The sequence below is a fragment of the Callithrix jacchus genome, chromosome 11 (assembly GCF_049354715.1).
Source record: "Callithrix jacchus isolate 240 chromosome 11, calJac240_pri, whole genome shotgun sequence".
Taxonomy (NCBI): domain Eukaryota; kingdom Metazoa; phylum Chordata; class Mammalia; order Primates; family Cebidae; genus Callithrix; species Callithrix jacchus.
In genome coordinates this window covers 116,620,030-116,635,678 of record NC_133512.1, presented here as the reverse complement: position 1 = coordinate 116,635,678, position 15,649 = coordinate 116,620,030, and the positions used below count along the sequence as shown (strand labels likewise).

Here is a 15,649-nt window from a genome sequence, read left to right as displayed (position 1 = left end):
TCATCTGTGGCCACTTTAGTAATTAAAGGATTAATTTTCTAAAGCAGGCTATAAGAGTGTCATTATCTTGACGCTTTCTATAAAAACACATGATCAGAGTCAAGAGAACAAGAGTGCTTCCCAAGGGAAAAACGATTACTCTGTTTCCTATAACTGACTATGCTACCATAGAAGTTAGAAACATCAAGAGAGCATAAACACCCTCTCAAATAAAATGGGGTACTTTACGTAAAATTTCCGTCTAAGAATTTAACCTTGTTCCTCTTAATAAAGAATAACCTAATAAATGTCAAAAGAAACTCTTTTTGACAAAAGGGTTTCAAAGTTTCATTAAGTAAAAGCTGCTCCTTACTATTTTTATAATGTCTATAATTAAGGCCTCAGAACTTGGAGTTGAGTATCTTCTTACACAAATTATTTTTCAATTAAAAGATTGCAATGATCATCTCAATCTACTACTGAATTTAACAATCTTTCCCAAATATTCCTACAAAGCATCATCTAGCTTCTATGAAACACTTGAGGGGCAGTAATCATAATTAGTGAGATTCCTACTTCATATACATACTAGTAGCGGCTTAATTTTCCTTTAGTTAATGCTCAAAATACTGCCCCTAAAATAACAGGTTTAAAGAATGCTGATCCTGAGACATAAGCTAATATGATTAAATGACAGTACCTGGACCATAATATTATCACTCGATGCAGCTTCTTGGGCTTCATTGATCCAGCGCTTAACCACATCATAGCTTATCTTCATCATGTGCTAAATACAGGGAAAAAAATGAAAATAAATAATGCATGGTCACTAGAAACTTAGAAACATGAGTTAGTTTTTTTGAAAAATCAGTAACAGACATTTCCCAGGAGAAAGAAAACTATGTAGCTCTTATAAGTATATTTTGTGTCTCTATTGCTAGGGCAACTGATAAATCATAAGTATTTTCTTCTATACCCTTTACAAAGGTGAGTATATAGAGGTGTGTAAAAGGAAGTAATGAAAGAGGAAGAACAGGATGAGGATGGTGCTTAAATAACGTTATCATTACAAGCTTTACTTCTAGGAAACTCCCCTGGAAGAAAGAAAAAGAGTATTAATATATTCTCTGCTATGAAACTCAACCAATTATCTTCCAGAATCAGAAACTCTTGTGATTTAGATGTCTTACACATTCACACATATGTAACTGACATTAATCAAATGCAATGTGATAGGTTTTAATGTATAAACTGTGTTCTGTTGAAAAACTGAAAGAAAAAAATTACTAAAGAAAAGACTACTTCCTCGCAGAAAATTCAGAGGTGGGGCAGGAAATTTTGAAGGATACACATAGACAAAGGGCACCAGAAAAAGCAGAGGACAAAGGGCACCAGAAAAAGCAGAGGACAAAGAGACAAGTAGTGGAAGTCATAAAGGCAAGTCATAAAGAAGATTTTAAATAAAAGGGCCCTAGGTTTCTTCCCTGTCCCATACCCCACACTTACCCCGCTTTTATTATGTGTACAACATAACTTTCAAATTTCTAAAACCTTTCAAACATATGACAATTTTATGTTTTTAATTCTTCAATGATCCTCTAGATCAGCAACCTCCAACCTTTTTAGTACCAGGGATTGGTTTTATGAAAGACAATTTTTCCACTGGCAGAGGGAGGAGGGATAGTTTTGGGATGAAACCATTCCACCTCAGATCATCAGGCATCGGTTACATTCTCATATGAAGTTGGCATTCTAGATCCCTCACATGCACAGCTCACAATAGAGCTTGCACTCCTATGAGAATCTAATGCTGCTGCTGATCTGATGGGGGCAGAGCTCAGGCAGTAATTAATGCTCACTTGCCTGCCGCTCACCTCCTGCTGTACAGCCCAGTTCCTAACAGGCCACTGAACAGGACTGGCTGAAGCCCTGGGGTGGGAACCCCTTCTCTAGATAAAACAAACTTGGATAAAGTAATAGAGGTGTATACATATTTTTAACTGTCTCATTTGTGAGAGAATCATAGAGATACTTTATTTTTGCAACTAGAAACTGTACCATCCATAAGAACTAGGAAGCTGCTAGCTCACTTACTAGGGAAGATACCAGTGCTGAACTGGATACACTGGAAACTTTATCCACAATGGCCTGCTTCATATATCTTTCGATGGCTTGCAACATTGTTCCCTAATAACATTCAAAAAGAAAAAATTGTTGAGGAAAAACATTTTTATGCAAATTACTATTAATGCTTCAAAATAATTTTCAAAAACTAATCATGTATTTGTTTCTGTGCAATTTCATTTAGAATGCACTAAAAGGATAATGTAGTAATAATATCCCAAAGGGTAGAACCGAAACAACTAAGTTGAAGCTTTAGGAAAGAATATTTAAGATTATATGTAAAGAAGAGTAACTGTTCAATGATGAAATAAACTGTCTCAAAATGCAGAATCTCTGTTTGGAAGAAATACACAAGTAGAGGCTGAACCAATCAGGTATGTTATAAAGAAATTCCTATAGGCAGATGGAGCCTGCTTTTGAAGTTATGAAGATTCCTCTATGTGAAGGGCACATATTACACATAGATCCCAGAGTCCTAGAAATCAAAGGTAATATCTGATTATCTTAGATACATAAAGAATTAAATGTATAGTATATTACTATAGTGAGCCCTCAGCGTGAAATCCTCTGGAAATACTGTTCTTTTTAAATGGGAAAAAGCACTGGGGAGGTGGTGGCGACAAAGATGAGTAAAAAGACTAAGAGCAATATTCAAATGAAAAAAAGAGTTTTATTGCTAGCACTAGCATGGTCAAGTCTCATGCTGCTACCAATTTAATGCTAAAAATAAATAAAAACAACCACAAGAAAACAACAGTGCAGCAAAAAATATTAAAGCATTTCTATTACTCCTTTTAAGATCCAGATTTACCAAATGTATAATGTGGTCCTGCTCAACTTTTAAAACTTGAGAAGGTTACAAACATACACCTAAAATATAACCAAGCATGAGTATATAGTTATTACTCAATTTGCTTGGTAATGCCTGGCCTGCGCTTCCTTCTCAGAGTTTTCAGAAAGAGAAGAGACAGCCTAACATATTACATGACCTCATCTCTCCAGATACAATGAACTGGATCAACATTAAACACCTGACTCAGACACAAGTGGATACAAGCTACTGGCCTATTGCTGGCTAGTCAGATTATCACTCTTAAATATTTGTACGAGAGGGCCTGTGTCTCATACATGATGGATCACCACAGTAAATGGCCTGGCCAATATAGTGAAACCCCATCTCTACTAAAAATACAAAAATTAGCCAGGTGTGGTGTGGGTGCCTGTAATCCCAGTACTTGGAAGGCTGAGGCAGGAGAATCACTTGAACCTGGGAGGCGGAGGTTGCAGTGAGCCAAGATTGCATCACTGCACTCCAGCCTGGGCAAAAGAGCAAGACTTCGACTCAAAAAAAGAAAAAAAAATTTGCTGTTGAATTCTTAAAGCTGCCCAATTTCTTGCACTGGTCTAGTTGTAAGCTTTACCTCAAATTCTGAGAGATTTGTGTCCTATAATAAAGCTTTTTCTTTTAAGATAAATTTGAATGGGTTTTTGTTTCCTGCAAGCAACGTACCCTCACCACAACAGTTCAAGAGGGCAAATAAAGTGAGAAAATGGACTAACATAAATACATGAAAGGAAAAAAATCTGAAGAAAAAAGAAAGCCCGGAGCCACAAAATCCTTTCTGGTGATCATGTTTCTCTTATACTGAAGATTCACAAAGTCAATCTAGGAAATCCTACTCAGTCTACATGGCCACTCACAGATAAGCAGAGTGTTCCATTTGATAACTCAGTGAAACAGAGAACTTACATCAGTGATTCTGCAGAGAGCCCTGATGGCTGGGCCTCGGTATACATCTTCTTTTCCAGTCATGTCCTTAGTCAGACTAAGAAAAATCAAATTGGTTAACATAAGATCAATTAAAATCTCTGCCACGGAGTTCACCCCTAGCCAATTTCCAATTGTCCCATAATTATCTTAATGCAGCTACTGATTCAACAAATATTTAGGGAGCATATTCTTTGTATACGTGCTAAGACTACTGTGTAGAAGACTGTTCTAACTCAACAATATAGCAATGAGCAAAATTAGCAAAAGGCGAAAGTCCTTTGCCTTCATGGAACTTACATTCTAGGAGGAAGAAAGATTATCACATAAACAAAACAACCCCTTCCCCATAATTTTAGATACTGATAACTGGCATAAAAAATAAACTAAGGACAATGGAATAAAGAGCCCTAGTAGTCTGACATATGCCCTAATCCTAAAATTCCATCAGACTAGACACAACTTTTGAAAAGAAATCAACAAGAATAATTAACTCATGACGTACCTCTCCTTGGCGTAGCTTTCTAAAATTATCAATGGCTTCAGATCTTTCTGCTGAGCTTCAAAAACAGGCAGAGGTGTGAACTGAGCTACAAAATTCCATGTCCAGGCTTTAAAGTGGTTTTTAACCTTTTACCCTCCCTTCTTTTGTGCCTCATACATTTATACTACCCCTTAAACTGACTGTCAATCTCTTCACTTCCTCAACTCCTTTCACATAATCCAAAATTACTTGCAACTCTGACTCCATTAGGACACCAAGAGGAAAGAGTTTTGACTGATAGTCCTTCAATTTTTTTCTTTTTCCAATTAGAAAAGTAATTTGGCCAGGTGCGGTGGCTCATGCTTGTAATCCCAGCACTTTGGGAGGTCAAGGTGGGAGGATCACTTGAGCCCAGGAGTTCAAGACCAACCTGGGAAACATGGCAAAATCCCATCTTTACAAAAAAATACAAAAATTAGCCTGGCGTGGTGGCATATGCCATATGCCTGTAGTCCCAGCTACTTGGGAGGCTGAGGTAAGAGGACTGCTTGAGCCTGGGAGGCAGAGGTTGTAGTAAGCTGAGATGGTGGCACTGCACTCCAGCCTGGGTGACAGAGTAAGACCCCATGTAAAAAAAAAAAGACATTTTGCTTAGAAGTGCCCTGCACTTAAAACGTTTTGTAGCGTGGGCATTTTTCCCTGATGCACTCTTTCTGGTTCTGTCAGATGCAAGCTTGGTTTTCCGGATTTCCAATAAATTCTACGAGCTAGCTGAATATTCAGTAATTTAAGTGCCAAGGGCTATGAATTTTCCTCTGAGCATAGCTTCATTTGAAATAATAGGTTTTCGACATCAGATTTTAAAATATTCTGTAATTTCAATTTTCACTTATACGCTGGCCCAAAAGTTGAGGTTTTTCTTATTTTTCCATTTTGACATATCTGGGTACTACCTGTTCAGTTTTTTCTCAAAAATAAATGTATCATCTGATTGCATTGTAATGACAGAATAAGTCTCTATTTCTACTTTCTGGAATTAAGGAGTTTTCAGGGGCTGAATATTGAATAATTTGTGTGCTCAATGAACATTTGTAAAGGTGACTTTGCTATTATAAAGGTAAGGTTTTCATAAGTAGTCATTAATCTGTATCAAGTACATTATTCGTATCCTTTACACCCTTAGGTTTTCCTTCTTTCTTATAACAAGGGCTGATACTATTTTGTTCCTATTTATATTTTTTGTGATTTTTGGCTTATGTACTTTGATGCTACATTAATTAATAAGTAATTCATGACAGTTTCTCCTCATTTTGGATATTTATAAAGTACCTCATTTCTGTCTCATTCAAAACTTTTTGCATTTAATTCAATTTTCTAACATTAATACCTTCACCCAAGCCTTTCAGTAGTTTGTTTTCACCCATCCTTTTACATTCAAATTGTGCTTCACCTTGTTTTATATACATCACAATAAGTAGCATACAGTTAGTTGTATTTTAAACTAATCTGTATTTCTTTTAAAAAGCAATGTTCGGTGTTAATTCTGTAAATTTGTGTTACATCTCAATTTTTAATATTTCCTTTGTTTCCTATAAGACAGTGTTATCCAACAGAACTTTCTGCAATGATGGAAAATGTTCCACGTCATTCAATATAGTAGCCACAAGCTACATGTGACTAACAAGCCCTTGAAATATACCTGGTATGACTAATGAACTGAATTTTTAATTTTAGGTAACTTCAATTAATGTTCACTATAACAGCCATATGTTTCTAATAGCTATCTTATTGTACAATACAGATGTAAGAATGTGTTTTGTTTTCCTAAGCGAATGTGTTTTCTTTCTGAAATCTCGGAGATTTACACTCTAATTTAGTTCTTTTTATGGCTGTCACAAAACTTCAGATAAAATAGTTAAGCTACAAAAGCAAAATAAAATAAATAAATAATGCACATAAGCTTTCTCCTCTCTCATCTGCTCTCCTGTGTATCTCTAAATTTTTGCATTTTTTTGTATTATCATGGATTTATATCTTGACTCACAGTTCCTACAGTAGTTTAACCTTACTTCTATTACTGAATAAATTGAATGTTCACTGCTAATTCATTTCCTGTAACCCTTGTATTACAGAATTCACTCTTTTAACTTTTGGATTAATATACCTTCAACGTTTAATTTTACTTTTGAAGAAACGCTCCTAAGTGTTATGGTCCCTGAATTCTTTCCAGTGTGGAAGTCTGCCTGTTGTCCCTGTACTTGAATGACAATTCGCTTAGCTGTATTTTTCTGGTATCACATGTTCTTTTTCTTAAAACTTTGCAGACACTGTCCCCATTCTTTTCTGACACTGAAAACTGCCATGAATGGCTGAAGTCAGACTTGGTTTTTCTCACTTTTAAATGACTAGCTTTTTCTGCCAGAAGCCTTAAAAATTATTTGTTTCTCTCCACGGTACAAGTTAACCAAGATGCATCTTGGTGTTAGTTATTCTGTTACAATTTTTTTGTTGGAATACAGTATGCTATTTTAATATGTAGATATGTTTTTAAAAGTTCTTCTCATTTTTAATGTTTTCTTTATCTATAAATAGGGTTACCACTTCAGCAATGTCAAAAGTTTTGCCCCCTCATCTCTATTAACGGCTTTAATCTTTTTCTTTTAGTTCAGCATTTCAATGAGTGTCTATTATATATCAGACACTGCTCCAGACATTTAGAATACTTTAGTAAGCAAAAGAGACAAAGATTCCTGCCCTCAACAAGCATACATTCTGACAGGGAACAATCTAGTAAAAATTTCAGGCTTTGCAGGCTATGTGACCACCCCACAACCACTCAATTTGGTTGCTGTAGCATAAAAGCAGCCATACACAATACCTACACAATCCTCTGGCTCATAGAGTGGAGCTGGGTGTCACAGGGGTTATTTCCAACTCTTGAAACCTAAAAGTCCACTTGATTACATTTAAAAATTGTCTGGTGCTAGTGACTCCTTTCTTTCCTCCCATTGTCTCCTTTTCCAAATGGGAATGTATATAATTGTTATTCTATGCCTACCCCACCACAGTATTTCAAGGGCATATAACTTGTTTTCTAGTTTCACAGGTCCATAAACAAAGAGAAGAATTCTGTCTCAGGATGAATCATACCCAGAAACTCACCTCTACTGGAGTTAGATGATTAGGTGATGAGACTTCGGACTTTTGAGCTATGATATTTAAAGAGATTTTGGACCTGAGTTCTTCCAATTGAGCTATGATACTTAATGAGACTTTGGACCTGAATTCATGCAATTGGTTTAGATCTTGGAAGATGATTATAATATGGTGAATGTATTTTGCATGTAGGATGAATATAAATCCTTAGGGACCAGACAGAAGCCTGGGGTAAACTAAATAATGGACCCCAAAGACATCACAGTCCTATTCCCTAGAACCTGTAAATGTACCTTATGTGGCAAAAGGTACTTTGCAGATGTGATTAAGTTAAAGACACTGAGATGGGGAGAGTAAATTTAATTATTTGGGTGAGCCCTAAATGTAATCACAAGTGTCCCCATAATAGCAAGGCAGAGGGAAACTTGACACAGGAAGTATATGTGACAACGAATCAAGAGACTGGAATGATGGGAGGGGGAGTTAGGATTCTAGAAATGCATATAGCCTTAGGAAGCTAGAAAAGGCAAGAAAATAGATTTTCCCCTAGAGCTTACAAAAGGAACCAGTTCTGCCTGTACTCTGATGTTAGCCCGGTGAAACTGATTTTAAACTTCTGGTCTACAGAGCTGTAAAAGAATTTGTGTTGTTTTAAACCACCAGATTCGTTAGGTTACTAAGTTTGTGGTAACTTATTACAACAGCACTGGGAAATTAATGCACAGGAATGGCATACTTATTCTGAAAAAGTGTTTGTAAATATTTTAGACTTTACAGGTTATATGATCTCCTCACAACTACTCAATTCTGTAGCTATAGCACAATGGCAGTTATACACAATACAGTAAGAAATAGGTGTGCCTGTGTTCCAATAAAACTTTATTTATGGCCAGGCATGGTGGCTCATGCCTGTAATCCCAGCATTTTGGGAGGTCAAGGCGGGCAGATCACTTGAGATCAGGAGCTCAAGACCAGCCTGGCCAACATGGTAAAACACTGTCTCTACTAAAAATACAAAAAGTTAGCTGGGCGTGGTGATGTGCACCTGTAACTCCAGCTACTTGGGAGGCTGAGGCAAGAGAATCACTGGAACCCAGGAGGTGGAGGTTGCAGTGAGCCAAGATCATGCCACTGCACTCCAGCCTGGGAGACAGAGTGACATTCCATCTCATATTAGAAACAAAAAACAAAAACACTTCATTTACATGGTTTTGGCCAAGGACCACAGTTTGCCAACCCAGGTTCTATACCTCTGTCATACTTTAACTGTCCTGACAACAAAGGCTTACATAAAGAGACTTTATTTGGGAAGGTGTTCAGAGGAAGAAGTGAATAACAGGGAAATGAACAGGGAAGGATGTAAAAACAATATAAAGACCTTTTTTTGAGTGGGCAACTGGTGTTGGCAATTGGTTACTTAATGAGCAATCTTCTGAGGAGCCTTATGAAATACATCTCAGAACCACTGTTAGCCCCTTGCTGAATGTTAACCCCAGAGTATTAACTCCCTCATACTTCTGGGGAGTACACATGTGAACTGAAAGTGAATCTGAGCAGGCAAAAAAACACTCAGTGCAAACTTGAAATAAGGCAATAACAATGCAAGTGAGCTGAGCCCCACACAGAATTGCTCATCATGCCACAGCTGGAATCAAAGGCCTGAGACCATGTGAAGTGGCTCAAAAGAAGCGTCCAATACAGTCTACCCTTTCCACCCCTCAAATTTGTTCATGTCCTCCATTAAGTCTAATTGATCATGGAGGCTTCAAGACATTAGCAGTCACTATTTCTACAAAAGACTAAAGGAAGGTGAGAGGAACATGGTACAATCCTTGCTGCTACAACTAATTCCAAGGACATAATTAATCACCTCCTTCCTATAACCACCCATTCCACATTTCCCTCCCTGCTAGCTAGCACTTCATCTAGTTTTGGCTATTTATCGAACAGTTGACTCAAACCTTTATTCTAAAGGATGTGAGCCCTGTGTTGGATGTACCCTGATTGAATCACTGGTTGTTCTCTATCCCTACCACCACTGTCAGAGGCAAGAAAGCATCAAAATATACTCAAGTGAATACCATGAAATCTAGACAGAGTCCTTTCTGCACCATTATACACCATTCCTGATAGGAATCAAGATCAATGGCCTCTAGGAGGATAGTAGCACCCTTCCTTACCTTCAATAGAATGAAGAATCCAAAGTGACCTAACAGTGATCATTATTCCAAATATGCAAACTGGCTCAGTTTGTGGCCCTGGCTTCTCTGACATGGGAGTGTCAGCTACCTGTGGGAGCCAAGGTGTCACTCAGACATATATAATCCAGAAGTGTGGGGGTATTTCTGTGCTAAAGATAATCTTCAACCAACCAGAATCAAGAGCTAATGAGTTAAATGTTTCTGTCCTTTCACTCCTGAACAACACTGGTCCCAGGAACTAGGGTCTCTAATCCACATTTAGGGTGCAGATGGGATGCTGTCTTGGTCCATTCCAGCTGTTATCACAAAACACCTTGAACTGGGTAATTTATAAAGAACAGAAATGTATTTGCTCATAGTTCTGGAGGCTGGGAAGTTCAAGATCAAGGAGCCAGCAAATTTGGTATCTGGCACAGGTCCCATTCCTCACAGATGATGCCATCTAGGCGTCCTCAAGTGGCAGAAGAGAGGAAGGCAGCTCTCCAAAGCCTCTTTTATAAGGGCATTAACCCCATTCATGAGGGCAGAGCCTTTACGATGTACTCAATCTCCTGAAGGCCTTAACTTTTAATACTACTGCTATGGAATTAAGTTTCAGCATGAATTGACAGGACAGAAACATTAAAACCATAGCAGATGCAGATTCTATAAGTGGGTTACTGTGTGTGAGGGTGAGAGGGGCCCATCCTATTTCTATCTCTTGATTCCTGGACCTACATATTGTATTTATTGGTAACAGCACCATACACAGGCCATCAATCTAATGCACAGGCTGCATCCCAGAGGAAAATTCCCCAACCTAGTACCTTAGCTGAGCTGAGCACTCAATATGTCTCCCGGGTAAAACATAATATAGTAAAACTGTTGGATCTCATAGTCGTGACTCCACTGCCACACTGCTTTTGCAATAAAATCAATAAAATAAATATTAAAATAAAAATAAATAAAATAAAATGGTAAGGTCATATGGGATTCCATTACAATAACTAAATATAGCTGTTTGTACCACAACTTGGACCTATTACAAACCCCTTGCTCATTTTACATTTTATATTGGTTTTGACATGTAATTAAAATTTTTTTAAGTAGTAAAATTTATCAACCTTTTCTTTTATTGCCTCTAAAATTTTAGTCATAATTAACAGAGCTTTTCTCTACACTAAGGTTAAAGGGGAATACACCCATCTTTTCTTCTATTACACGCATGATTTTATTTAAAAAAAATTTATATGCCTTATTGATATGGAGTTTACTCATATGTATGATAGGAAATATAAATCTAATTTTATCTTTTTCCAAGTGGTTATTTAATTGTTCTAGCATCATATATTAAAAGGTACATGTTTACCCCAATGACTAGAGATGCCACCTTATTAAACAGTATGCCACTACACTAAATTTCCCTATGTATTTGGGTTTAAGTCTGTACTTTCTATTTGTGTCTCTGAAAAACACAGATCAGTCTGACCAAGGTGACCACATTACAGACTCACCATGCAATTTTATTCTACGGTCTATCAGTCTGTTCATGTGCCAGTACCACACTGTTTAAATCGTACAGGTCTTAGATTTACTGACTAGTAGGGCTAGCTTCCCCCCTCCCACCCCATTCCTCAGTTTTCCTTTTTCAGTGATTTCCCAGCTATTTTTATATTATTTTTTCCACATGAACTTTAGCACCAACTTGCCTTACTCCATAATATGGTCTGTTGGTATTTTCACTGGGATTCCACTGAATTTATAAATTAGTTCAGGGAGGAGTAAAACTTTTATAATGTTGAGTTGGCCTATTAAGAAACAGACAATAACTTTGGGCATGGTGGTGCATGCTTAACAGTCCCAGCTACTCAGATGGCTGAGGTGGGAGGACTGCTTGAGCCCAGGAGTTTGAGGACAGCCTGGGCAACATAATGAGACCCCATCTCAAAGAAAAAAATTTTTTTTTCAAAAAACAAGGTGTCTTAACATTTGTTTAAGTATACTTTGAGTCTTTCAGGAGTATTTTAGTCTATTTGGGCTGCTAAAACAAAATACTATAGACTAGGTTGCTTATAAACAATAAACATTTATTTCTCACAATTCTGGAGTCTAGGAAGTTCCAGATCAAGATACTGGCAAATCTGGTGACTGGCAAGGTCCTGTTTCCTGGTTCAGATGGCATCTCTTCCTGCTGTGGAAGAAACTAGCTAGCTCTCTGTAGTCTTTTCATAAGGACACTAATCTCAATCCCAAAGGCTCCATCCTCGTGACCTAATCACCCCAACCTCACTTCCCAATACCATGAACTTGTAGGTTAGAAATTCAACATATATATTTTGGGGACATAAACATTCAGACAAGAGTAAGGGCTTAATATTTTTTCTGTTTTGTACATTTATTATCAAATCTATTCCTACGTGTTTAATCTTTTTGGTTGTTGTTGTAAATGGGGTTCTGTCTACTATTATGTCCTCTATCTGCTGTTTCTATGAAAACTATTGATTAAAAAAATTTTTTTTTAATTTCAATAGTTTTTGGGGTACAGGTGGTTTTCGGTTACATGGATAAGTTCTTTAGTGGTGATTTCTGAGATTTTAGTGTACCCATCACCCAAGCAGTGCACACTATACCCAATATGTAGTGTTTTATCCCTCACCCCCTGTGAACCTTCCCCTTCTGAGTCCCCAAAGTCCATTATGTCATTCTTATGCCTTTGTGTCCTTGTAGCTTAGCTCCCACTTATAAGTTAAAACATATGATATTTGGTTTTTCATTCAAGTCATTTGACTTAAAATAATGGTCTCCAATTCCAGCCAAGTTGCTGCAAAAGACATTCTTTTGTTCCTTTTTATGGCTATATTCCATGGTGTATGGATAATAACACCATGTTTTATCCACTTGTTGACTGATGGGCACTTAAGTTGGTTCCATGTCTTTGCAATTGTGAAGTGTGGTGCTATAAACATGCATGTGCATGTGTCTTTTTCATATGATGACTTCTTTTCCTTTGGGTAGATACCTAGTAGAGTGGGACTGCTGGGTCGAATGGCAGGTCTACTTTCAGTTCTTTAAAGAATCTCTATACTGTTTTCCGTAATGGTTGCACTAATTTATATTCCCATCATAAGTGTCAAAGTGTTCCCTTTTGACCACATCTACGACAACATCTATTGTTTTTTGACTTTTTAATTATGGCCACTCTGGCAGAAATAAGGTGGTAATCTCACTGTGGTTTTAATTTGCTTTTCCCAGATGATTAGAGATGCTGGACATTTTTCAATGTTTGTTGGCTGTTTGTATATATTCTTTTGAGAAATAAGACTACTGATTATTACACATGAATTTGATATCGTGCTATCCCACTAAATTCTTCTATTATTTGAGTTCATTTTATCACTGATTATCTTGGGTTCCTAGGTATTCAATCACATCATCTAAAAACAGGTAGTTTTACTTCTTTGTTAACTCATTTTTATGCTTAAAATTGGTTTCTGTTGTCTAACTGCATGGCTAAATATCTCTATTAAAATGCTGAATAGCAGTGAAGATACTGAGCATCCTTGCCTTGGTTCCTGATCTTAGTGGAAATGACTCTACTGTTTCCTAAAAAAAATAGGGTCTTTTTTGAAAACCTGTGTTTGCCTAAGAAATTATCCACTCCACCTAGGTTTCAAATTTATTTCACAAACTATAAATTTGTCTTATATTTTTACATTTCTTCTGTTTCAATCATTATTTACCCCTTGTCATTTATTTTGCATATTTATGCTTTCTCCTTTTTTTTTCACCAACTTAGCTTATGGTTTATTTTGTTAATTTTTTTGAAAACAGGATTTTGATTTAATAATTAGATATGTTTTTCTATTTTTTCCTCATTAATATCTATTTTCATCTATATAAATTCCTATCATGTGCTATATATTGAATTTCTTTGTTGTTCTTTAGTTGTTTTGAGCTAAGAATTTAATTCTTTTTTATTCTTTCTTTTCATTGATAAAAGGTATTTACTGCAATGAGTTTTTCTTTGATCACAGTTTTAATTCACCATATAGATCTTTTAAATTATTTTTAATTGACACAAAATTGTATATACTTATGGGTACACAGTGATGTTTTGATACATACAATGTATAGTTATCAAATCAGGGTAATTAACATCTATTTCCTCAAACATTTATTATTTTTTGTATTGGAAAGATTCAAAATCCTCTCTATGAGCTATTTGAAAATACATAATAAATAATCATTAACTACAGTCATCCTGATTATAGTTTATGTGGTGATTTGCCTTTTTTCTCCAAAAATTCTGTTATTTAAGTTTGCATTTCCAGCCAGGAGTGGTGGCTCATGCCTGTAATCCTAGCACTTTGGGAGGCCAAGGTGGGTGGGATCACCTGAGGTCAGGAGTTCAAGACCAGCCTGGCCATCATGGTGAAACCCCATCTTAAAAATAAAAATAAAAATAAAAAAGTTTGCATTTCCTCTTTCACCCAGAAATAACAGATTTTAAAGTATTTTGATGGAAGGTTCTTTTTTTTTCTATCAACAAATTCTAGTTTTACTGTACTGTGATTAGAGATGTGGTTTATAATATTTCTACTTTGTGGGAATTATTGATATTTTCTTTGTCATCTAACAATGAATTTTTTTGAATGTGCTCAGGGTACTTCAGAATATGTATTCTCTACTATAAAGGTGAAGCACTTGACATATATGCAAAAGATCTACTTTAGGTTACTTAGATTGCATATTCCCTATTTATTTATCTACTTCATCTCTCTTGTACTAAAAGTGAGCTAATAAAATATATTATTCATGTGTCTCTAGCTGTATCTCTCTACATCTCCATGGTTTTTGCTTCATAAAGGTTGTATTGTGGTATTATCTCTTCATATATACCAATAATATATTTCCGCTGTGGATTGTGGCTTTAATCATTACAAAGTGTCCTTCTTAGTCACATTTAATGCTTTTAGCCTTGAGTTCCAGTTTACCTGGCATCTACTTTACTTTGTTTCTGTTTCCATTTTCCCGTTAAAATTTTGTCTGTCCCTTTGTTTTCTGCCTCTCTGTATGACTTTAAGTGTGTCTCTTGCATACAGTATTGTTTTGTTTGTAAGCCGAACTGAAATTTTTTTATTTTAGCATATGGATTAAGCCTACTCATGGTTACTGTTATAACTGATACACCTGATTTTGCTCTATCGTAATAATCAATAAAGACATGTATTATATTATACTTACTGCTTCTGTCTCTAAGAGATACATATTCTTTTTTTTTTGTTTTTTGAGACGGAGTTTCGCTCTTGTTACCCAGGCTGGAGTGCAATGGCGCGATCTCAGCTCACCGCAACCTCCGCCTCCTGGGCTCAGGCAATTCTCCTGCCTCAGCCTCCTGAGTAGCTGGGATTACAGGCACATGCCACCTTGTCCAGCTAATTTTTTGTATTTTTAGTAGAGATGGGGTTTCACCGTGTTGGCCAGGATGGTCTCGATCTCTTGACCTGGTGATCCACCCGCCTCAGCCTCCCAAAGTGCTGGGATTACAGGCTTGAGCCACCGCACCTGGCCCTGGATGTTCTTTCTTTAGTGGCCTTTACTAAATTTTCATTTGAATCTATTCTATCTTGTGCATCTCATATTACATTTCATTCCTGAGGTAATTTTAAATTTTTCTTCCATATTCTCCCTGAGTTCAAAGAACTCTTTTTCATTTTTCCCTGTTTTTGGGTGTGTGAAATTCAAGATTGCTTTTCACATCAGCAATTGCTAATTTGAGCAAATTCATTTCTGTTTGGAGTGAAAACTTTACTATTTTCTTCTGCTTCATGTTTGGGAGGTTGGAAGATTGACTTGTGTGAAATTTTGTTTCCTGGTTTTCTGTAATCATTATAGACTTTTCTTTTGGTTCACTTTTAGTAATACTGGGGTATTTTCAAGTTTCTTAGTTTAATGGCA

The 15,649-nt window shown here is 36.5% G+C and overlaps 1 protein-coding gene across 7 annotated transcripts in view; it reads right to left on the bottom strand.

Annotated features, from left to right (window-relative positions):
* The window catches only part of COPG2 (coat protein complex I subunit gamma 2), a 150,571-nt gene that overhangs the window by 87,365 nt on the left and 47,557 nt on the right, over nt 1-15,649 (bottom strand). For 6 of the 7 annotated variants that reach the window (XM_054237697.2, XM_009003063.5, XM_078343749.1 and 3 more), the window contains 3 exons: nt 3,854-3,929; nt 2,074-2,166; nt 680-766 (listed from right to left, as the gene is read on the bottom strand). In XM_054237697.2, coding sequence (XP_054093672.1) covers nt 680-766; nt 2,074-2,166; nt 3,854-3,929 — 256 coding nt within the window. Of the gene's footprint in view, nt 1-679; nt 767-1,485; nt 1,557-2,073; nt 2,167-3,853; nt 3,930-15,649 lie in introns of those variants that run through there. The other variant, XM_035254714.3, reaches the window with a different exon arrangement.